This window comes from Pleuronectes platessa, chromosome 22, assembly GCF_947347685.1.
Source record: "Pleuronectes platessa chromosome 22, fPlePla1.1, whole genome shotgun sequence".
Lineage (NCBI taxonomy): Eukaryota > Metazoa > Chordata > Actinopteri > Pleuronectiformes > Pleuronectidae > Pleuronectes > Pleuronectes platessa.
The window spans coordinates 8561606-8586806 of NC_070647.1; the positions used below are offsets into that span (position 1 = coordinate 8561606).

The 25201-nt window shown below is 43.6% G+C and overlaps 1 protein-coding gene across 1 annotated transcript in view; it reads right to left on the reverse strand.

Annotated features, from left to right (window-relative positions):
- Window positions 1-5607: 5607 nt before the first annotated feature.
- Window positions 5608-25201, reverse strand: part of cerk (ceramide kinase) — a 35756-nt gene continuing 16162 nt past the window's right edge. Inside the window, exons 4-13 of the mRNA XM_053414888.1 lie at window positions 24776-24901; window positions 24103-24169; window positions 22906-23051; window positions 19587-19661; window positions 19232-19384; window positions 17896-18001; window positions 17273-17352; window positions 14155-14360; window positions 10345-10559; window positions 5608-7954 (exon numbers count right to left, since the gene is read on the reverse strand). Of these exons, the coding sequence (XP_053270863.1) occupies window positions 7846-7954; window positions 10345-10559; window positions 14155-14360; window positions 17273-17352; window positions 17896-18001; window positions 19232-19384; window positions 19587-19661; window positions 22906-23051; window positions 24103-24169; window positions 24776-24901 (1283 nt within the window). The 3' untranslated portion in view covers window positions 5608-7845. The remainder of the gene's footprint in view (window positions 7955-10344; window positions 10560-14154; window positions 14361-17272; window positions 17353-17895; window positions 18002-19231; window positions 19385-19586; window positions 19662-22905; window positions 23052-24102; window positions 24170-24775; window positions 24902-25201) is intronic.

Below are 25201 nucleotides of genomic sequence, written 5' to 3' on the forward strand. Positions count from 1 at the left end.
TCTTTCCATCTATCCATTCATCCATCTATCCATCTATCCATCTTTCCATCTATCCATTCATCCATCTATCCATCCATCCATCCTTCCCCCTTCCATCCATCTATCCATTCATCCATTCATCCATCCATCCATCCTTCCCCCTTCCATCCATCTATCCATCCATCCAACCTTCCCCCTTCCATCCATCTATCCATTCATCCATTCATCCATCCATCCTTCCCCCTTCCATCCATCTATCCATCCATCCATTCATCCATCCATCCCTCCATGCACAGGTCAGCTATCGGTCTTAAAATGCAGCCTCAGAAGGATGAGGTCCATGAATTGCTAGACTTATTGAGTCCACTACACTGTGTCTCTGTTCTATTATGAACACGTAATAGAAACCTGCTGAGAGTTGATCTGAATGAAGGCCTATGGAGTTGCGTTTCCACACGAGACGACCTGAGAGACACGAAAAGGGAATCCTGCAGACGCACTGAAATGATTGGTCCAAATCCCATTTTCGAAACTTCTCTATTTATCATTCATCCACTACGGGGACCGACCTTCCCTCTCTCAGTATTCCTGTAAAAGGAGCTCTGCTTTCCATCCTCACTATCTGTGACCTCTATGGTCACGTTGACAACAATTATTTGTGAGGCTCATTGGTGACTTTCTCTTTACGTATATCGATCGTGTGTGTTAGAGCCCGTCACTGCTCCCAGCTTTGTTCCGTTTGAATCATCTGTGCTTGATGACATATTGAAATGTTTAATCATTAGTGTTTATCCCAAAGCACCATTGTTACATCGTGAGTGATGGACTATTCAGAGTGGGAGAGGTTTCCATTGATTTAGACAGTTATTAGTCATGAGTTTGTAATTGCCTGGTTTTCGCTGTCCACTGATGAGGCACTTTAATGCTAATTATTATAAAGGAACTTTTTAAATATGGTTTTTCAAATGAGATGACACTTAAACATTAACTGAGAGAAAATTACCAATCTGACTGTGTTAACACCTTATGTCAACATTAACAAACATCATCACTGGCTGCTTATGGCCAGGAGGGGATTTTTAAAAAGTGTTAATCCAAACATAAAATGATGCATTGAATTCCTCATCACAGCAAGAATGAGGACAATGCCACCCACAAACATTTATCTGCCACCTGAAGCTTTTTCCCTTTTCCACGACTACAGCTGCACCACACACTACAAAGTCTGGTTTTATTTAGCATAGAATGGGCCCTTTATATTTTGATACTTTATATCCACATTTGGAGCAGGTCCTGTCTACTGAGGCCGCCATGTTTTTTTTACAGTAGCCCAGACTGGACAAACTCAACACCTTTTGAACTCCTAGATGTCACTGAACTCTACACACTGAACCTTTGACATGTCTTCTATGCTGTTTCTGTGTTTTGTTTTCTACAGATTTTATAAATGCACAAGTGAAGCCACAACTCATTCAGTGTGAAGACGGCCCATGTAAGGAGTTTTCATTGCGAGTGCACATGAGGCCACGCTTCCTCTACAGTGAAAACACTGTTGAGTGAATTACACATCGCTGCAGTACTTTGAGATGATGATTATGATTTTCCAGATTACTAAAATGCCGTATAAGCTTTTGCTAATTGCTGCATTAATGCTGATTCAAGGGCCTCTCACTGTGAGTGTTGGCTTTTACTGCAAAGTAGCATTATAAGGAAAATGGTTAGCACTCAAGGATGAATAACATGATTGAAAGAAGGAACACACTATGAGATGGTATTTGCTGCTGCTTCAATCACATACTTACAACGATCATAATAAACAACCCTCATGGTGATCACATCTGTTTGAACGTGGATGTTTTCTACTTTACTCTTGAAACACACCAGAGGTTGAAAGGATTTATTTTTCTTACCATAATTTGTATTAATGTCTGATTCCTGACAAACCTTAAATTATTCTTATTTTTGGCTTTTAGATGATTGATAATAACCTTATCTTATCTTATCTTCTTATCTTAATTTAACTTACCTTATCCTATCTTACCATACCTTACATCATCAGAGCTTTCAGTTCAGAGCTGCCTTACTTGGATGACACAGCATGGAGACATGTTATGTTTTCTCCGTTTGCAGTCACCATTTACCTCAATTGTATCGGATTTGGCTGCAACACTGTTTACCCCTGAAACTCCAAAAGTGTTTTGTGGACTCAAACACTTCACCCAACCCTCCATCGGCATAGTGGTGACTAGATAATGAGGGACTTTTTTCATTTCTGGGTGAACTATCCCTTTGAGGTCAGACCTCCAGCGTGTGTGACTGCATTAGTGAGTTGAAATGTGTGTGTGTGTGAGAGACAGAGACAGAGAGTGAGAGATAAGTGGCCGGTAGTGGCTCCTGACTGAGAAGATGGACTTTTATGGCCTCATTGATCTAAATCTCTCACAGGGAGCTCGCTCCAATCAATACTGGGAGAAGTGTTGCTTGGACCGCCGCCCCTGCATTATCTGCTCCCGCTGTTTCCCAGCTGCAAAGCTTTCACACCACCCACATCATTCCCTTCAGTCTCTCAGACCAGCAAAAGCGTTTATGCTTTTGTTTGGCTCTTGTTGCCCGACCTGCGCTGGGAAAACAGTAATTTTCCATAGTGGGCCGCTGTAATTGTTTACTGTATGTCACGCAAGCCGTGGCAGGTGCAATGCGGCCTCAACCTTTTCAGCTCAGGAGAGTTTGTTTAGCTTATTGGAGACTGGCTCTCCTGCTGTACTGTATGTGAGAATCACAGATGAGGTAAAGGTTACAGGAAGAAAGTGAAGTTGGAGGTGGTTGAAGGCGCAAACATCTTTCATACTTTGCTTGTGATTGGAGGGACTAGTTGAAAAGGCCAAATCAGACCAATAATAATGGGATTAGTCTCAATACAGCTCAGCAAGCCACAAAGTCTCATGGGAGAGAATGCGTGAGGTCATATTCTGGTAGAAATAAAAAGAGAAGATGGGAGCTTGTTGTAGGTGTGAGACTTCACGTGGGAGAGGAAAGAGAGACATGTTGATGTGAGTGTGAGTGTGTATGTGTGAGGGTGAGAGAGGGGCAGAGTGTGAATAAGAGAGGGGGGGGGGGGGCGGCGGCGGCGCTGTCACGTCCTGTTTGGAACCTATTCTTTGAGAGAAGTCGCTGGGGGAATTGGGGACAGCCGCCGCGCTCTCTGTGTGTGTTTGCCACCGTTTTGGTTTCACCTTGTGTCTCGGGTGGGTTGTGGGAATGAGACAGCGGCTCTCGTGGGCCTCCGACAAGCAGATGGAGGGTAAATCAATATGAAAGTGGTAAAGCAAGAAAATGAGAGGAGAAAATGAGAGAGCGAGGGGAAACAACTTTTGGTCGCAGCTGCAGACTGGAGAGAGGCTGTGAAATCCCCCCGTGGTGTTTGTTGCCACACTCGTGCTTGTATTAGATTATGAGACCAGTCAGTCACTTTGTTAGAGAATATTAAATACGTGTAGGTAACAGCAGCATAGCACAGTTCCATTGTGGTGGTCAAAAGGGATTGCAGAATATATCTATAGTAGAACTCAGTAGAACATATGCCTGCAGCACTGCATCACCGTAAATGTGTGAGCAGGGAAGATGGAAGTCAGTCAGAGTCTGTGGTGATCAGAGAAAATCTACACAATTAACATTAAACATACAAATAAATACAAATTATAAAATTCAACACTACAACGAAAGCAACCTGCTACATGTTTATTCAGCTCTCTGAGGGCTGCTCAAGCAAACAAAAGGATGCTCTAGTTGTTGCCCACAGAGCGACCGACACACGGGGATTCCTTCCAGTGATCTTGATGGCTGCAAGTAAATAATGGCCAAGGACTTCCTCACTCAGACCAGCCCCAAAGTAAAGCAACTGCACCTCAGTCCTGAAACTGCAGCCTCTGGTATTACAGGAATCGCACACTCCACGATACAGTTTTGCTTTGGCATGACATCTACATCAGATAACTGCTGCATCACGTACATAGAGGGGGGTTGGTGCAAGGACACATCAGAATGTGAGGTTCAAGCCCAACAGAGAGGCAGAGCCAATGGGATTCCTCCTGATGATCCCGAAACAAACAGAAGGGTGAAAAACTAGAGTATCAGTTTATAAAATATCGACAGAGTGAGACATCTTACTTATTTTCTGGTCTCTGATCTGAGATCCAACCCCAGGTGTGCAGCATCAGCAACAAGCAGCCGCAGTGCTTTCTGGGAGAAAGAGGGTTCGAGGAGCGAGCTGCAGAACCGGAGCAACGTGACCACACTGAGTCGGACAAGTCCAGTTGGAGTGGAGGGAAAGCAGTAAGTGTTCGCACAACAGCACAGTGACAGACACGCACTGTGGGAGTGACAACAACAACACAGTAGAGACTCACACTGACACTGAAACAGACAATGGAGGAGAAACATGTGCTGCTGTTCACACTTGCGATGATTTGTGTTTGCGTGTAGTTCAGTCAATGTTCAATCTGCTCTGGAGTCAGTTCTTTGCTCTCAGGGGGACGTTCTTATAGAAAACAGCTTTTTAATGGACTCGTAGTGATACTGTCACTGAAGTGACTCTTTAACAAGCTGATGACAAACTCCTTCAATCTTATTGTTGCAAATTTAATAAGCTGCTTCAGCGTTACGTCTACAAAATATTTTCAGTGAGATTTAAATCATTGTCAGAACATTATAACAATAATACTGTAAATGATATACAAAACTTTCACACAATTTCATCTCTACATCTGAGATCTATCATCTAAATACTGTTCTGCTGTTATATCTCTAAATATTAACAGAAAAAACATTGGACAAAACAGGAAATTTGAATTTCATTTGATGTTCATGAAATCATACTGGGAGTTTTCTCTTTCCTTTCCAAAGTCGCCAGTGTGGGAAGTGTTAGGTTTCTTTATAATTTTTGAAGGTCTCCGCCTCACTATGTAAAGTGCTTTCATATAATTTATTTTGTGATTTGATTTATACAAATACAAGTGAGTTGAGTTTGCTGAAGCCTTGACATTTTCTTTGAAGTAAAGTGATCAGTAACAGTTTACAGGGTAGGAGATCTTATGGACATTGAATGGCTGCTCTGGCACTGCCTTTTAACTGTTGGTGAGGAACAGACTTTTGCTGTTGTGGTATATTTTGGAACCAGATTCCATGAGCTCCACTCACAGATCAAAAGTTTGATCATCAGCATGCATCATCATCGGGATCACTCCGACTATGGATTGATATTTTTGAACAACACGGATGCCAAATTCCACCTTCCCTTCTCCTTTGCCCGCCTGACACTTTTGCAATTGCCTGGCGGTATCGAAAAGAAGAAACAAGCTCCAGACTGTGTGCAGAATGAGCACAGCTTGAAATACCACTCCATCTCAGCAGAGACCTTTGATGTTTGATGTTCTTTAATGAAACATCTCGCTCACATCAGAGCACCCCATTAAATTCCACTCATACAGGGGGAGACAGAGAAAGATTGAGAAAGCCAGAGCAAGGGTGTTCTGACCTTTCTGTGCATGAGTGGGAGAGAAAAAGAAAAGGAGGGAATGGAACATCAGTGGCGTCCAACACAGCGTGGAGATAACACACAGGACAGAGAGACGCACTTCAGAGGCACTTTATTAAGCATTTCCATAAAATAGGTCAAGTCTACTTACATCACAGTATCTGCTCACATCACAGTTTCATTTGTGTTTTCACAAATACGGGGAGCACAACAAGATTAAATAAAAAAACTTGTCAAGCTGAAATGCAAATTATCTTCTGCTAAGAAATCAGCGTATATTATATTCTTGACATCTGAGCTTTGTGAGCCTGGGGTTTCCTCATCAACGACTTTTACTCCTCACAAAGTGAAACCAAATATTAGTTACTTTGAGTTGTGATACAAGATTGTCGTCTTATTATGAGCTGGGCTAATGCTAGCCAGATTTGTATAATGTAAGGACATGTAACACGTGCCAATGTTAGCTAGCCGAGCGGAATTGTTGTGTTTTAATTGGCCTAAAATGGCAGAAAGGACAAACCAAACACCGGCTCTCAAGAGGACCTTCACATGTTAGCACAACCTGTGTAGCCACCACATGTTCTCCTACTTGAAGGGTCCATGAGGCAAGGCTGGTTTAATTGGTCGTAATAGGCACATTTACAACTAGATGGCAATAAATCCTGCACGCCGAACCTTTAACGTTTATTACACAAAAGAGAAAAGACACTTCCAATTTTCATCTGGACTTTTTTCAGCTTTTGCATTGTCAGTCACTAATTGCTAAAATTCTCAAACAATCCTTGCTGTAGGCACATGTTTGTGTTGAGGCCTTAAAAGCATCTGAGACTCAAAGTGCAGATTGTCAAAAGCCAGTGCTGAAGGTGAAGCATCACAGACATTCTGAGTGAGTATTAACTAAACTGGAGAGGATTCAAAGAGTGGACAGAGCTTTTATGGTGTTAAAAGTTAAAGAGCGTGTGTGTGTGTGTGTGTGTGTGTGCATTAGAGAAACTGTGTGTTTGTGTGTGTGCCTGTCTAGATACTTGTTTTAGCAGTGTGTTGGCTGCAGTGAGAGAGCATCTGCAAAATAGCAGTCATGAGGCTAATTGTGATAAAACAAACTCAGCACATTGGCACCGTTGCAAACACGTACACACAAAAACACACACTTGTTTCTCTATACGTGTGAGGACACTCATTGGCATGATGCATTTCCTAGCCCCTTACCTTAACCTTAAACATCACAACTAAATGCCTAACCCCAACTCCAAGAAAAAACCAAGTCTTAACCCTCTAACAGTCCTTTGAATTTGTAAGGATATATGGTGTTGAACCAAAATTGTCCCTCATAACAATAGATAGACATTCGGACACTCAAACACACATACACACATTTTCATTTCGTTTAGATATTATTATCATAGAGGCAGTTCTATGAAGTTTTATTGAAGCAGCAGTAGGAATAATAAAAGCTGCCGCTGTCCTTCTGCAGGGACCTTTCTTCAGACACATCAAGACCAGCTTGACCTGCTAATTTCAGAGCCGTACAATAGATTATCTCTAGTAACATTATCAACGTATAGTTCTGGCTGATCCCAGGCGATGACTGAACTGCCGGTAGCTTCTCAGCCAGAGGGGAGCAGAGCTGGGAGCCACAGGTGCAGCGCAGCAGTGCTGAGACCCAGTGAATCACTTAGCAACCACTTTGCCTTATTACCCAGAAGCCACCGGGGTCCTGTTAGTGTATTAGCAGGGTATTCAGTTCTTTTCATTAGTGCCCCTGGCTCGTATCGGCTTTAACCTTGGTGAAAAGAAAATGAAATATTTTTTGTGCCAAAAAGGACCAGCAGATTACCTGCGTGGGTCTTTTTGGTGCAGCCTAGGCATTTAAAATCTTTTCATATTATCAGTTTACTTCACAGGTATTTCTCTAATTCATCCTTCTCACAAAGCTGTATCTCCTTGGCTGTCCCTCCTCTGTGTATAGGGAGAAATCCTATTTGCCTTCTCATTCATGGCAGCGTGGAAACCTTTGTCTGATTGCTTTGAGTCCATGAATCCAGCTCAGTCCAGGTCAGCTCTGTTTCATGTGGACGTGTGAAAATCCAAACAGTCTCTTTGGATCTCCATCTTTCATTTTCTTATGGCTGATAGTGGCAGTTTTCCATCTTTTTCAATCATTCCGTCACTTCTTCTGCAGATAGTGCACGTTTCCCTCCGGCAAACACACTGAAAGAGAGACGTGGATGCCACCATTTGGAGTTTACACTTATGTGATGTGCAGTTTTCCAGGAAAACTTTTGCAGAGTTTGTGTTTTTCTAGTGGCCCATCCAGCTCTCAGTCCACTCACTCAGTGTGTGTTTGGCTCCGGGGCCCACAGTGTGCAGGGGTCTTCAGAAACACACTGCTGCTGCTCCTCGATACCACGGGCAAACAGCCTGATCAGCTGGCACTGGACACTACAGAGAAAAAACACAAACATGACACATCGTTTAGCGTAACTAACCATCAACTTAACGACTATGCTCATTTCGATGACACTTCACTGTCCATGTGGCGGATGTAAACGGAATGGAACGGCGCCCCTGTAGGCAAACTTGACACAAACTTTTAAGTGAGCCGGTTTTTGTAGTGTGTTAAGTATAAAGAGCTGCCAGAACAGATGTTATAAATCCGATGGGCCTGACGTACTTTATTGACATGCATAACACACCCTGATTCATACAAGTAAAAGTACACTGATTTAAAACAGTACAGTAGTGTTGTATCGCCTGTGGCTTTGTCTGGCACCTGTGTTTCTACTGGAACACCTGTTGTTTACTTGCAGGCTTCAGCTGCGGTTGGAATACTGGAGTGGCATGATAACTTCTCCTTTTCAGCTGAATGAGAAAGGTTTATTTCCTGTAATACATCATGTAAACCCCCCAAAAGACTCAGAACATCACGTAAATCAAAGTACAGCAGCATATTTAGCGTTGGTTCAGCTTGTGTCATTTGTTTGCACCTTGACTTTCTCTTCCAAACATATGTGCAACTTCCCAAATAAAACTCTTCACCTCCTTCTTTCTGACTTTCTTTCTATTTCGCCCGGGCCATCACCATTAATTATCCGCACTCTGGCTGGCTCACTCTTAGAACGATTAGCAGAGCGGAAGAGGCAATAAAAGGACGGACTTCTGCTTTAATTAAAGGGGAGTAGCCTTTTAACACGGGAAGGGCCATTAAATTAGCCACATTACAGCGCCATGCATCATTGGCAAAATACAATGGAGCATGAAATAAATGATGCGTGGCTCGGCGGCCCGCTGGTTGTATAGAGATCTGATAGTGAGGTAGGCTGAGGTGCGGACGGGGACGGAATAATGAGGAGTGGCTGGTTCCACCGCAGTGCCGGGATGATCCAGCAGAGAACAATGAAAGAGTCTCTGCAGAGCTAATGGCACGACTGCTGTCATTCCTGTCTCACCAAGTAGGACAGCTCCTTCCTTACTTTTCACTGATATTCAAAATTTTACATATTAATATTTGCATTTTGCAGGATTTTAAATTTGGCCTTGTTGTTGTTGTAGCATGTGTGTGGGTGGGACCTCGATACCACGGCTCAACACAACAATCACTACTTCGCAGACTCTTATGGAAAAAAAGCCCAAGATAGAAACAACGGTATTGTGTTATCTTAAATTGTTGTACAACAGGAGGAAGCGGAGACACGTCGTCCATCTTTATTCACAGTCTATGCTCCTAACACACAGTAAAGTTATCTCAAGCGACATATTCCATGCTTTTCTGTTTTTATAAGCCATAAAGTTGCTCAACTGAAAACAATAAGAAAGACAAAATCCGTTGTAGAGAATGAATAAGAACCCTGGCAGCCAGCAGTGGAAAAAAAAACAAGTTATTGTTACTTGTAGTGATGAATGTTTGCTCGTGTACATGGCTTTTTAACACTGGCACACAGACGAATTTTGCCTGCTAAAGAAAGGCACATTTCAATCATTTTCCCACCGTGCCTGCTTATTCTCTGTATTTCGAAGCCTGTGACGAAAATGATGATGAGGCAGGCAGGCGGGCAGGATCACTCTGTGCTTAGATGACGACTGGCAAATGGCTTTGAATCTGTGCACATAATATTGTAGAGGCGCTGTAATGGAAGAAGTATTGAAACACTCTCAGAGCTCATACCCATTGCACCACCATGGCTGGCTATTCAGGGTAAAGACTCTTCTTTTGGGTATTCGGCTTTAATGTTGGTTTAAATTTCCCTAAAATGTTACTGAGTGTCATGAACATAGGGAGGAATAAACCATGTTCTATGTGCCTGGGACTTCTGGGCTCACAGTGCACTGGAAACTCACACGGACAATTTAGAGCCACGCTTCTTTGGTCTAGAATAAAATATCTCAATTATCTGTTTTTAATTCTGGAATTTATGGTCCTCTGAAAATGAATCCTCACCATTCAATTATTATTATTATAATTATTGATATTTTTCCTTTACTTTGGTTCAGTGGCTGTAATGGTGCATACAGGACACCCACCTCTGGATAGGGGACATTTCCACATATCTATCTAAAAAGTAGCAAGAGACCAGGTAGAAACTCAATAGAAGTCTGCAGCAATCAGAATAGTTTAGTTTGAAAAGAATTAAAGCTTGTAGCAGACTGTAAATGTATTTTGAAGTTGTGTTTTATTTTGGTCCAAGTCCCATCCACTAACATAGATGAGGCGGGGTTAATGAACTATCCGTCAGCCTCAGCCACCACAGAGCTATTCAGATGATTTGGCTTCACTTTGAGGGAGCTGTCATGTCGTCCTATGGTTTATTTGGAGAGTGCAGTCGATTGGTTACCTGACTTGGATGGCGGCGTGGGGCAGGATCTCCCCGTCGCAGCACCAGCTGCTGTGGGCTTTGCTGCAGGAGGTTGTTTGGACGGAGCACATGGGACCGGAGGCAGTCTTCTCTAACCCAGTCTCACTCTGGTCCTCGAGCGAAACCGGCTCCTGGTCCCGCGGCAGGAAGCGAAACATCTTCACGCGGTAGACCTCCACAAAGGAGTGGTCAAACTGGGGGGAGGGAGATGGAGACAGATGCAGGAGTGGATGAAAGAGAGGAGGGGGATGGAGAGATGAACGGATGAAGGAACAGATGTGGCTACAGATGGGGCAGAGGTTACAGACCCCAAGTCTCTTGAATGATTTAAGGAGTTTTATTTATTTTGTGTTATTACCTTCGATTACATAAATTATTACCTAAGAACTTAAGAATGTTTTAATGGTAAATTACGTTTTATCCCAAAACATTCTATTGAAAATTAGAATAAACAAATCTTCCGGATGTTTAGCTGAATATTTATTCATAATTTCTATCTGTTAAATGAATAGTAAGAACAAAAAATAAAAGACTTATGTTACATTCACTTGTAGAGGCATGATTTTCTGGAGCAAAAGCTAATTTAAGATTTTCAGTTTTGATGCTGAAAATTCTGTTAACGAACTCCGAATAGGGTTTAAAAAATATTTCTAGAAATAATTTTGTCACGTTATTGAACAGTCAGTCCATTTATTGAGACCTCAGTAGCTTCCTCTGATTCAAAGCATAAGATGAGATTTCATTGTACCGCATTCCTTCTATTTCTTATTTCATTATAGTTTTGGGAGGTGATACTTAAATCTCTGTCACACGTTAAGTGTTTTTATTCTTTATTTATTCTTTCATAGCTGAGTTTGTACTTGTTTTTATGTGTCTTAATGTATTCTTCCTTGTGTTTTTTGTAAGTGAAGCACTTTGCAACTTTATTTTAAGAAGCACTATTACTATAATAATAATTATTGTTTATTTTTTAAATGTTTTTCTGCTTAATCTCCATTATTGGGTCTATGGCTCTACTTGAAGTCAGAACAATAAAACAATTGCATCATCACTGAAACTAAATCCATTAGTGTTCACGCTGAGCTCAGGCCGTCTTCAGAAAACAACATAAACTTTTTGAACATCTAAACGTCTAAACTACTTTAGTTTATACACAAATCAACCCTGAAAATGGGCAGTGGACCATTTCTCTGAAATATGATGATTGCATTGCACGGTAAACCGATTCCTTGGTATGTAATTTCCTTTTTTTTTTGCTCGCAATCTCCTGGTGAGAGGTAAAAATTTAATATCTCCTCTATTGTCTCTTTCAAGGACTCCTACTGATTTTGTAATGAAGTGCAAAACTACATGTGGGTTTATCCTTCATTTCCACTATTTACCATAAAACAGCAAACAGGAGAACAAATCTAAAATGGAAGGAGGGAGAGAGGAGGTCGGGATAAAGTTCAGGTGCTTTAAAAAAAAAACATGTTAATGCCAGAGGAGTGAAGAGTGGAGGGAGAGCGAGGTGAAAATAAATTATTTTGTCAGAATCCCCTTTCATCTCCCTCTGCGGCGCAGAAAGGTTCAGCTCGGTCGGCCGCACTCTTTTCTCCAACTTCACGTTGTGGAACTTTCTCTCTATTCTCCTCTTTTCTCCTCCTCCGTTCTCTCTCCCTCTCCTCTCCTCCTCTTCCTCCGTCGTCTCGAAAAGCGGAGTGACAGCCATTTATTTCACATCAGACCCACTTTATGACTGCAGCCGTTTTGCATTCATGCCGGTCGGTCTGCCTAAAAGGCTTTCTGACAAGGCCATGAATACGCTTAGTGGCTTCTCACTCCTTGTTTCTCTCTGCTTGGCTGGACAGTGATGCTGATATTAAGTGAACTCTGATGCAAAGTCCCGCTCCGCCCGCTCCTACGACCACTTGTCTACCGTTAGGCTGCTGCAAGGAAAGCAGCCAAGACATCCCGAAGCTGGAGTCTTTCTTAACTGCCGGCACCAGAGCAGGGATACTGAGATATACTGTGATCCCGAGGCAAAGGTTTACGATAAATCACGTTTCTTTTTTCATGGTAAATCAAAAGTGTTAAACATGCTGGTGGCGCTGGAGTAAAGGTCACTGGATCTTCAACATCTAACCAGGAGTGCAGAATTAAATGGTCCTAAAAACTTTGATTAGTCAACAAATTGCAAAGTGATTTTAAAGTGAGTGACATGCAAAGAACTCAAGATATACGCAGATATTCTCCAGGAATGTGTGAGCCCAAATATCCAAGTAAGAGGCTCCTGACATCTTGCAGAGTTTCTCCTACCGGCCCCCTTGTGAAAACCCCGGAGAATGTCAGGAGCTTGGACACTCGTGTTCACGCATACAACCCCTCTGGAGCATCCATGGAGATTATCTAGAGTTAGGTGATTGTAAAGGGAGTCTCTCTGAAGGTAAGGTGCACATGTGCTCCAGATAATCTCTGGACATTCTCCTGAGCGGCTGTATGTGTGAACACAGACGTTCTATTGCCAGAGAACCTATAAAGCAGAATATACGAATGGTTGTTGTACAATGATTTATTTTTTCTCCACAGCCACCTGGAGACCCCCAGAAATCATTTCACAGCTCCTGTGAGGGTCGGTAACCCTTTGTTAGAATCACTGCTCGAGGTGTCTTATATTGATACAGTAACATCTTGCTCGTGTCTCATTATTGAAATTTACTGTAATATTCTGTCATAAAACTGATTTAATGCGTCTCTGTAGCAGTATCACCTGGGAAAAGTTGGTAATTTGACCTTCACCACGCACACGCTGGTAATTACATTCAGCGTGTCACCATTTTCATGTCGTCTGGATGGAAGCAATCCAAGGACACGCTTCATGTCACAGAGCCGCATCCAATTTCCTCCAGTTAATACATTTCACCATCATCTGCTCTCGTTTCTCTAAAAACATCATCTCTCGGTTTTACCTGACGCCGAGGGTTAAACTCTTCCTTTTGATGCACAAAGTCGTGAGCACGAGGCAAAATGTTGATCTCAAAGAGTTTAAACTCACCTCAGGATGTCAGTGTTGGCTGAAAATACACTTTGCAATGCATTTTCTTGTACCGAGGCAGCAACTCAAATTACTCTACACGATTCTTCTAAATGGGATAAACTTTCCCGAGGACTTTCCTGAGGTAATAATTACTAATCACCAGACTTCCCCTGGTAATACTTGCGCTACCCTAAGAGGGCATTAGTCTGGTATCAGCCTGCTTTCTAGTATACAGCATATCCCTGATGCAGCGATTACCGGCGCCTCTCCGGACCCAGGTGGAGGTTATTTATGATACGTGGGAAGGCACAAGGGCTGAGGCATTTGAACTAAATTGAACCATAGTTGGGAAATTGAGCGGAGTCAGCAAACGGAGGTGCTAGCACAGCAAGCGGGCTCATTCACAGACTTAACACGCTCTCAATTCATCAGCGCACAGATGGAGAAACGCTTGATGCCGAGCACTGAACTCTGCAGCAGGGCGGGCGATTGGTGGGGGGGGGGGCGTTTTGAAATGAAATCGTCTCAAAAGTTTTGTGGTTTTTGGAGAGATTTCTTCGCCCTTTGAAGACGGGGCTTCTTTTATCCCTGCTGGATCCAACTCATATCGAATTGACTGGCTCATTTCAGCTCTGAAATACGTTGCACTCATGCCCAGTGCTCATGTGCTGTAAACTGCCATATGAGGTGTGGGGGGGGAGACAAGCTGCAGATAGAGAATATACAGAGCCAGTTAAGGCTGCACGTGTTAACACCAGCGGCCTCTCTCCTACCTGGTCGTCTTGGTTGGTGTGTCGGAGAAGGTGTCTGAGGAAGTCCCAACGGGAACACTTCCTGACCAGGATGAGGTCGGTGGTGCCGTCGGCCAGGTGGGCGTATGGCGACAGGCCCTGTGGGCTGCGGGGACACGCGCAGCTCATACTGGCGGCGTTAATGGCGATGAACTTTCCACGGATCACACCCAAACCACTGTCGTCATCTGAAACAGGGGTCAAGGGTTATTATCAGTATGACCATGTTTACTATACTTCTGTGCAACCCTTTTAAATTCACAGTTTGGATTAATGTGTCTGACGAGTTGATCTTGATTAAATAAATCTCGTAATAACAAGTATATCCACTTGTTTGATACCTTGTCTAAGGAGGTTTCATTTTTTTCTGCCTTGTTTATTTGTTAGTTATTAGGATAATAACTAACAAAAAATACAGGGAAGATATCCAGGGTTTAGAATTAAAAAAATCATACTGATTCAGCCAATCAGAGAGCAGGGATGACAAATGATGGCAGCCAATGGCATTGTCAACCAAAAGGGTTTATAACCGTGCTCTAACATAGAGATAGAATTTTTTTGAATGTATTTTTGGATGAGGAAAAAATGAAACAAACAAAATAATAATACAACTGAATCCTGCCCTTTTAAGGTGAATGTGAGCTTTTTTATATATTGGTTGTTGTGATGCTACACAAAACCACTGTAGGCAAGTTTAAATATTTAAAAAGTCGCCTGTGAGGTTTTTTAGCAGGCAGCAAGCTCCAAATAACTCTAGACCAAATAAGTGGACTCCCTTCGCTTGAAATCAAATGAAATTCGGCACGTTCACACTGGGAGACCAGTCGGTTTGAAGCCAAAATAAAAAATTAAAAAATCAAGCGTCGGGCCTCGTCCACCAAGCATTTATTAAGCTGCTCTCTTTTCCTGCAGCATTAAAGCTCCTCCGTCTGACACTGACGATGTAAAATGAAGAGAGCCGGTGCCGCAGTGAATATGCTGCACTGCGATTATGACTTTACAGCACAGCACTCGAGTTTGTCTGTGTTTTGTATGTGAGACGTGCATACGTGTGAAATAGATGAGAGATAAATATAAACTACTAAATTCCTCTCAGCCTCCAGTTTCTGAAACCAATCATCTGTGTTCGAGCCGGTATTTGGTTTTGAAATCACGCTGTGTATTTTTTTCCGAGGGCTTTATGAGTCCTGAGGTTAAGTCCCAAGCTTGTCACAGTACGGCAGAGTTGCTGATGAGGCTCCATTAAGATCCAGATGTCTTGGCTGGAAGCCTCAGAGCGGCGTTACCCTGGCGACTGAGCCCAGATAGAAACTTTGATACAGAAGCCGAAATGTCTTCTGTGCCAAAACGCAATTAGGTTTGGGTGAGGAAGGGGCTCGGCCTTATCTGGAGATAAGTCGTGGAGATGGAAGACAGGCTGCGTTCACTTCAAGTTGTTTTGTTGTGATTAGACGCAGCCGTGGCCCCCGAGTCTCAAGTGACAGACGCGATGGCTGCACTTCACAAATCGCCGCCCTGCTCCTCGGAGATTAAGCGACTGTTTACAAGCGACGGCGTATCAAAAAGACACAGTGGCGTCACCCGTGGGAGCGGAGGCGCCTGTCACCGGCGTGATAGTCAGCGGAGTGAGCTGCAAAAAAGTGATCACAGACGTCCAAATTAGCATCTGACTGTTTTTACGAGCCTCTCGGAGGGAAAATTATATGATCTCGCAAAGCAAAACGATTCATTACCTTTCCCCCTCATTTCGCAAAACAAACCGACGGAGGTGATAACGCGAACCGATGATAACAAGCCCGCTGAGGCTACATAAAAACAACAATATTCTAATTGGGAAGAAGTGATTAAAGCGAAATTTAAAAAAAAAAAAAAAAAAACTCCCAAAAAACTAAACAACAGATCCAACTGTGGCCTTCAGGCTCTTCATTAGCTGAAATGTTTCCAAATGAGTGTTTGCTTTCGGAGGAGAGGCTGGGGCTCATTTGCAGAGAGAGTGAGTGTGTCGTGCCTCATTGATTTAGCAGTTGTCGGAGATTTCCCACGCCAGGAAGGAGAAAGAGAGGATCGCAAAGCAAGCAGCGGTGGTGGCGTGAGGCGAACCCCCCCCCTCAGAGCCGGCAGAGCCAAATTTCATCCTGATTAGTGGGAGTCTGTCACACATCACACACAAACAGGTTGCGCTCGCTTGAATATTTACACAAGATAACACACGCACACACATGTGCCATAGGAAGCCTCAGTTAGCCAGGATAGAGAAATCTGGAATTAAACATCAGGACACTAATTAGAGAGGGAAAGAACGCATACACATACACACACAGACACACACACACGTACATGTGCACCCAAACAGGAGTCAGTATTTCATCAGCCTCCAGAGGCTTGTGCTGCATGTGTTGAGAGGATTGTAGATAATGAAGTCTGTGTGTGTGTGTGTGTGTGTGTGTGTGTGTGTGTGTGTGTGTGTGTGTGTGTGTGTGTGTGTGTGTGTGTGTGTGTGTGTGTGTGTGTGTGTGTCCCATGGTCAGGGGGGGGACAGGCGATGGATTAGGTGAGGTAATGTTGTCCTACCCAAAGCTGAGTGCACACACACACACCAGTCTCATCGAGGAACAAGTAAACTGATCAAGCAGGGTGAAGGGGGTGGATTATGGAGATTTGGAAATCGATAGGGACACAAAAAAGCCTCCAAGGCGGGGGGGGGGGGGGGGGGGGGGGGGTGTCGTGCACTGTCACTAAAATCGTTTTATATTTTCTCGTCAATAACTCATCAAGAATCTCATCAACAGTTTCAGCGTGCTCCCGAGGGAGGGACAAAATAGCCCCGAAAGAAAACACTTTTATACACTTTGAAAAGAGAGCAAAATGCAAATCTCCCCTGATTTGGTTTTGTGTGATTGTGTGTGTGTGTGTGTTACTTCAAGAGAAAAGAAAGTCTTTGTGCGATTGTCTCGTCTCTGCTTTGTTTTTTCCTCCTCTCCTACCACAGGTTTAGAAATGCTCATTTTCACAAGCGGTTTTCGAAATAGACAAACAAGCCGATAACGAGGCAGAAATGATTTATTTGACACATTCCCAGGAACATCCCCCGAACTCGTACCTTTACCAGACTTTTCCTTCTCCGCTGACATCTCCCGCCGCTTGCCGTTCGACGAGGCCTTGCGCTGACACACGTGGCACCTGAAACATGAGCGTCACTTTGTTTTCACAGTCATCGAACCATCAGCTCCCTAACAAGCCTAAATGATTCATTAAGCGGGAATGAATCGGGTCCATCTTCAACTGAAGTGCACTGTACCTGCGTTTTAAATATCAGAGGGTTTTTATATCAGAGCTGCTCACAGAAGTCAAGGGCGCCCTTTGTGCAGCGCAGTCAAACCACTTTTTTATGGTGAAGTGAGCTGTCGGGGAACATGGCGTTATTTTTTACAGATTAATGGCTCTCAGCCCTCTTTTCAGTCGCCGTAACAAATGCAAACAATGTCTGCATCTCAAACAGAAAAAAAACAACAAAGCACTTAGTCAAGCACTTTTCAGAAAAGAGCCAACGTGTTTTGGGTCCGCCATAAATCAGTTAGGCTACCTGACACCGTAAAACTGGCCCATTTAAGCTCTGGCAGGTGCAGCGCCGCTATTGAACTACAGCACATCAGATAAGTTAGCACCTTTTGAAAGAGTGTCGGGAGGCGGCAGGGAAATAGATATCTGCGATGGTTTATTTACCCGGATCGACACAGCAGCTCGTCCCTCGGGTTCCCCACGTCGTCCCCGGCGGGGAGGAAGGAGACGGTGCCTTCGTAGCATTTGTGGCTCAGGAAAGTTTTCACCCCTGGAAGAAAAAACCACACAGTGTGGGCCACGGACTGCTTGTCAATGTGTTTTTGTATTTGACGAGACAATTAAGAGGAGAAATGTGTCATCCGCATAACCAACTGCAATACTCGTCTTTTTCTCTATCGAAGCCGCTGGAAGTTAACATGCGTCATGTCTGGTTGAGTTTAATGCAGTCCAGTGGCCTCCTTCAGAAATGCAGTGTAGTGTGATCGTTTTGTCCTTGATTCACTCGTTTCCACACAGTTTTGGTTTTGTGTCCATAAATCCGTTTCATATACGGTGCTCGTATACGAATTGGTGATAAATTCATGAAATGCATATATCTTACAGATAGAGAGAGAAGGCTGATTTGGTCAGTTTTTTGCAATTTCGTGATATCACGACCAATAAAAAACCAGACCAATAGCATTCCATTATTGCTAATAAATCTATTAATATAAATGAATGGGATAATGAATTCTTCAACATTTATATTAAATAGTCATAGAATTCTCGGACTAACAGAACGAGACTCTCAGGAGCCCCGTCTCGGCTCGGGGGCAACACCCCTGCTTATATTGGGTTGTTGTTGTATAAGAACAAATAAAAAAAAAGACACAGTGAAATCTTATGTTTTAACACTGGTATCCTTGTGGGAAAAGACATAAAATAAACCTAAAGATTTTGTTGCCTGTTGCCTGTGTGCTTGCTGCTTTACAGCACAGTGCATCATAGTGTAAAGATGTCAGAGTTAAATGCAAACTTTTGTGTTCATGCTGAGACACACTTAAGGACTTGTTTTATGCATGCGTTGATAAACAAGGCCCCAGGTTTCCATTTCAAGATAGTTTTTCTCCTCTGTACAGTTGGCTCTACTTTAATTTAGCCTGGCTCCATAACTGGCATCACATGGTGGGTGCCTTTAGACCACAATGAATGTGAGTATTTATGTGTGGCCCCAGTGCAAAGAGAAATCTTGGAGGTGTTAGTGATTCAGGTGGTGGAAGTGAGTCTCACTGCAGAACTACACGGGAGTGCGAGCCGGAGGCTGTGTGTATTATTTATATCTTTAATCCCCCTGAATCCTGGACCTGGAGCGGGACCAGGAAGCTCCGGGATCAACTCCAGTTGTTTTACCCGACATTAATATAAGCAGGCGTGTGGTCATTAAAGCTCTGAGACCGGTGAGCCACAGCAGGATTAGCCTGGACAGTCAGTCGAGTTTGTAGAGCCGGGGCCCTCGTACCTGACAGGTCGTATCTGGCCGGACCCAGCCACCTCTTCCTCTCGCTGTCTGTCAGCAGGTCTCCGTAGAAGCCGTAGCCGAGCAGCGAGACCGAGTATCGGAGGAGGACGTCGTCGTGGAGAACCGAGCACACGTCCATCGGCTGAGTGTCACCTGGGGAGACAAGTCCAGTGGAGGCTGTGAGCTGGCACGTGGCTTTGTGGCGGTTAAAGCATGCAACTCAAACAGAGGGCTGCTGTGATTATCATCCACAGGTTGTTGTGACTTGTTACACAAACCCTATGAGAGGGAAACAGGAGGCAACCCTGAACCCACTGAGATACACAACACGTGCGCTGCAAGCTTTTCTACTGACCCACAATGATGTGTAGAGCAGAAGTCACTGGGTCGTTGGTTCCCACTGTGGCAAAGCAGATGCAATCGGTGGACCCTGGTGGACGAGAGGCACATAGGTCGATGGTTAGCGTTCCATTTAAGAGAGTCAGACGCATAGATTTGATTGTAACAAAAACAAACATTCACTATTTGGAGGAAACAATATGCTCGTATTCAGGTTCATATTTTGGGTTGTTACTTGAAAAGGTTTACATGCTCTAATGTTTCCTCATATTTCCATTTCTGCTGCTTCTCTTTTCAGCCTCTGTCTGATTGGCCAGTTTCATCTGGATTGTCTCAACTTTACAACAGGAACATTTTATTATAGCTGTTGAGACACTTGACTAAAAACCACAACAATGTATTTTATCTTACTTATTCTAGATTCTTTATTTATGTCTTACTGCATTTTCCCCTGCTGCTGTGTCAGTTTTGAATTTCCCCATCTTATCTGCAGAGAAAAACCCCATCTCTCCCTTATTAATGTTCCATTAGATGACCCATGTGTTTTTTCCTTGAAATGAATGGATCATTCAACTATGTCAAGGTCTGGTTTGGCTGGTCGGCCAATCCCAGTATAGTTACAAGGATGGTTCAAGTGAAGTGAATCAGATGCAGGACTCATTCTACAAATAAAAAAATGGGTTCTGGTTTTTAGTGGATATGAAATTCTTATCATAAGCACATTCTTAAAAGAAGTCAGCATCACAGTACAACTGCTGCCAAGTGAGAAATATTCAGTTGAGGGATTTTATTTTATTAAGCGGAAGTGAGGAGTCAACCAATCGGAGAGCTGCGGACCCCTGGGCGATCATCAGCTCCCTTCAGCCAGGAAATGAAGGATAAGAGGCCCGCCCCCTACCCTGGCTGAAATGCTCAGTTTGACATAAAATCTTTCAACTTGAGAGGCAATAAGGCTCCATCCCTCTTTTTTTCCCCTCGCGCAATAATTTCAGACCCATCCATCGGACTTTGATCACCTTCCAGTGGTGAAATTGACCCACTGCCGCAGATAAAAGACGGAGAGGAGTGAGTGAAATCTAACTAGTGATGTTTTTGACATGGCTCACGGAAGCGTGGCGGAGGAGATCAGGCCCGTCACTCGGCGGCGGGCACAGATGAGTAGGAAGACGAGCTCCCCCATTCTCTTGACTCTGGCCCTTTCTGCCTCCTCTCCTCGGAGCTTTGTAATCACATCCGAACACTTCGCGATCGCTCTTGACAAGCGCCGCGCCGCCTGCTCTTTGCCGTGCGGAGAAAAAGCGGTGACATATGCCATTCGACTCCTCTGAAGCAACACAGTAAAAGCCACCCAACTTTGAATGGATTTAAGTGGTGCTCACAGATGCTCAATGGTGTTCAGCCCCTCAGATGTTCAATGTTTTATTCCCCCTTAAGTTGCTCAAGCACAGGAGTCTGTTGGAATATTCAGACGAGCGAGCGGGAACTGTCACAAGACATATCCTCAGAGGAGAAGTTCCAGTTTTTATCCGCGTATCCTCCCCCAAACTGTCTCGCCAGTAAGATCATCTTGACAGGGAGATCATCTTTATCTCCGGGACAACAATGGGGTCGAGACGCTTTTTAGTGCAGGATGTTTTCCACTGTTGGAATCCTCAGTGCATGAATGGATTTATGGCTGCACTTGTGACAGTATCACATAACGACATCAGTGAGCCCTTTGGAATCCCACAGGGGATCTTTGTACAACTTATACTTTCCTTGAATAATAATCGTCTTTTAAAGTTTCGGGGGTTAATTGACATCCTCTTTAAAACCAAAGGTGGTTATAGAAGTTTATGTGACAAGGCCATGAATGACCTCATTTGAAGTATGGCACACAGGACTTTGGTACCACAGTTATAACGAAGGATTACTTTGATAGCAATATTGATACTACATCGATGAAATCATAAACAACACCCAGGTGGATACGGTACAGTCCTTTGTGATAGTATAATCAGGAATCACCACAGAATCAAGTTTACAACTGTATGGCTGGGCGATAATACTTAAAATCAATATCATGATTACTTCAAACTTCTACCTCAATTGTTTTACGCCCTTTGCGATCTGACTCCTCAAGGTGCCTTTAGAAATCAACAACTGCTCATTAACATGTCTGTGCTTATTCAATGTTCTTGAGTGCATTTTATAAATCACTGAAGAGAAACCGGCCTTGGCCATGAGACGGGCTGTTTAAGTCGGTGTCATCAAGAAAAGAAAGCACTTTTAATACCACATCCAACCAATAAAGTATTTAAAAGCCATAGCGTTGACATTTAAAAACCTCTTGGCAACAGGTGTTGAACAGTGAGACTTTTCATCGTGGCGGCCCTGACGTTTTTTTTTTGCTGACAGATTAAAGTACCTGAGCAGGAGTGTAATGATAAGATGTTAGACCTTTTGAATGGTCGTCTGAAAGGATTCGACACCACAGTGTTTCACAGCTAACATTGTTATTCATCTGCTTTTGTAATGGAAAACTAATAATGATGATAATTTGATCCCCACATCCAAATCATGAAAATTTCAAAACAATTTCAAAGTGTCACCCAGCACGTTTCCCATTGATCGCGTTGAATGACTGACCCTCCACGGGGGCCCGAGCGGGACCCCCTGACCCGTTGCCATAGCGTTTCTCTTGTGTAACTCAGGGATCAGCTGATCCTCACAATGAGAATCAATTACAGCTCTGATGGGAGGTTTATGCAGGAGTGACCGATTAAGTCTATTTTTAAAACTTCAGCACCTCAATTGTACATTTTAAAGAGAAACTCGACCTCCATCCAACACCAGCATCAAACGTGTCTTCACAAGTACATTAGAATGACTGAAGCCCTCTTACACAGTCTACTCTCCCTTTATGACTGCCGGACTTCTTCGATGTATGTGTTCTTAACTTTCACCATGGAGTCACAAGTTATTTCCTCCATTTCCCAGGGACATTTTGACAACAGCGAGACACCTGGCGTCTCACATTCTCGTGTGAGGGTGGAGAGAGGAACAGCGGGGGGGGGGGGGGGAAGTGAGGGGATTACCACTAAAACCACAAATTATGTTTTCAAAACCCGGATATGTGTTTTACATGATGTAATCATTGGCTGTGTAAAAAGATGGACAACACGGATCCATTTCCTTACCCTATCCAGTAGTGAAGCCAACATTTCCTATTATTTATGATGCTATACTGCAGCCAGCCACCAGGGGGCAATCAAGAGCCTTTGGCTTCACTTTTGGGGAGCAGTCACGTCGTCCATCTTCATATATAGTCTTTGAGCATGATGGAGAAGGCTCACCTGCAGGAATGATCCCTATGCGCAGAGAACACGGCACCAGCTCAGCTTCTGGTTGGTTCTGGTCCACACCATGGTCAGTCTGGGTCCTGGTGACCAACCCGTGCAGGATCTCACTGAACATGCCATCTCCACCCACACACACCACCCTGGACGGAGAGATGACAAGTTGCACACATGGCTCAAAGTTCTTACCTCTAACCTTGACATTAACACATCTGGGCAGCAGCTTTAACTGTGAAACCCTCTAATAAATAAGAATATCACGCGGTGCCAACCTGCATTACAGTCTTTTAGGTCTATCTCACCAAACCTTAGCGAAGTGGTCGTATAAATTGTCTGAACTGCCAGTTGAAAGCAAAATGGCTCTAACCCCTCGCTGCTGAAATGAATGTCTGATAGACAGAGGCCGGAGTTGGGCTCTATGCAGGAAAACCCTTTCATGTTACTGATACCTTTTTATGTGCGATTACAATTATCATTTGCACTTTACTTCACACTCTCCCCTCACTCAGACCTGAGCGGCAGCATCGTGTACAGTTTGAATTGAAAACATAAACGGTGAATTGACTTATCTGTATTGTCAGTGCTTCTACATGCTGGGTATGATGGTTAAATGTGGAAATAGCTATTTTATTGCTTTTAGAGCTAAACTGCTGCTTTTGCTCCAGTTGACCACTTAATTTTCAAGTCTGCATGCCAAAGTGTCCTCGGGCAAGACACTGTACCCCAAGATAGCCCCTGAAGGCTGTGCCAGCAACAGAGTGTGATAGGAAAAGTGCTGCGTATAGATGCACTATATGAATGTGTTTGCAAATGGGTGGATATGATTTATAGTATAAAGCCTTCGGAGTGATCGAGAAGACTGGAAAAGCAGGATATAAATACTTTATATAAATAACTCATTTAGAATTTGTTTGCTGTATGACCATGTACGAGTTTGTTGATGTTTATCTGTGTGGAGAAGGGAAGTCAGGTCAGTGTCTGAGATCAGCATAATGATGGTGGTTAAGTGTGAGAAACTCGCAGGGCTTTATCCCAGTCATTAAACACAGCAGGGCCTTAAAAAATAAAAGCCTCTAATACCCAATAAGTGACATAGAGCTCATGGTCGAGCCTCTTAGTGGCTTTATAACAGTCAACTCTATTCATGCCACGGAGAAGTACCAGTGTTAAAAGCCTGAAAGCTCGAGCACTCACCCGTCAAATTTATCCAGACTGGCCTCTGTTTTCAAGTGGTCCCTGGCATGATTGGCACGCTCTGTAACTATAGAAACAAATGACAAGTGTCAATGAAAGGGAACATGTAGACTAAAAATGACTTGACTCTGTGGACTGAAGAGTACAGCAAGTGAGCTATTACTGGCATTTTGAAATAAAAGACTATTAACCCGGAACGAGTTGTGCAGATTAATGTTCCAAAAAAGGCACAAGGGCACACGCCAATGTAATTCAGCTGTTTCACATTAGTCCGGCAAGTGAGTCCAGAGCCCATAAAAACAAAAGTAATATTTCAAAAGTAAACCTGTTCACTGGCCGTAGAATGTCAACACAGATACGATCCTGCAATTCATGGTTACCGTAGGAAGCCCAGTGAGCAGCATTCACTCTGATGGACTATCAACACACCAGACTGTGTGTAGCAGTAGCAAGCACTTATTGAATAATAGATGTGTTTGGATTCCCGAGCTTATCAACTATCACAGCTACCATTAAGGTGCTGATGTGATTGATGGCGCCATAAGCCACATCATATCCTCGCCAGCCTCTGCGGTACCCACACGAGGCCACGGCCGCCACAGAGATCTATATGGATGCCACCGGGACTCATTTTTTATTTAAATGTTGAAGAACACCACTGAGAGGGACATACCAATCACATCGGCCGAGATGCAGGCGCGGCGAAAGAGTGGAGCCACCTTCTGCTCGTAAATACGCGTCCCGCGCTGCTTTCCGCCAAAGGGATTGATGTACACCAGGAGGCTCCTCGGCCGGTTGGCTGCAAAGTGAAGGAGAGGTTTGAGATAGTCATTAAAAAGACCCAGTGTTTACCTTCTTTTTTTTTTTTTCAAATGTGTGGTCGACAGCAACCTGATGAAGTTTTCATTAACAACAGACCTTTCTCAAAATGCTCCGTCAAACTGACTGCTCTCCAAAATGCGCTGCTGGAGAAATAATGGTGCGTCTACTGGCTTTGGGTGGAGCGAGGAGCGATTCAGAGGTGCTGCATCATTTGGTGATAAACCTACAAAGTGCTGCGATGGAGCATGGTAAATGGTTTGTTTATGGCTGCTGCGGA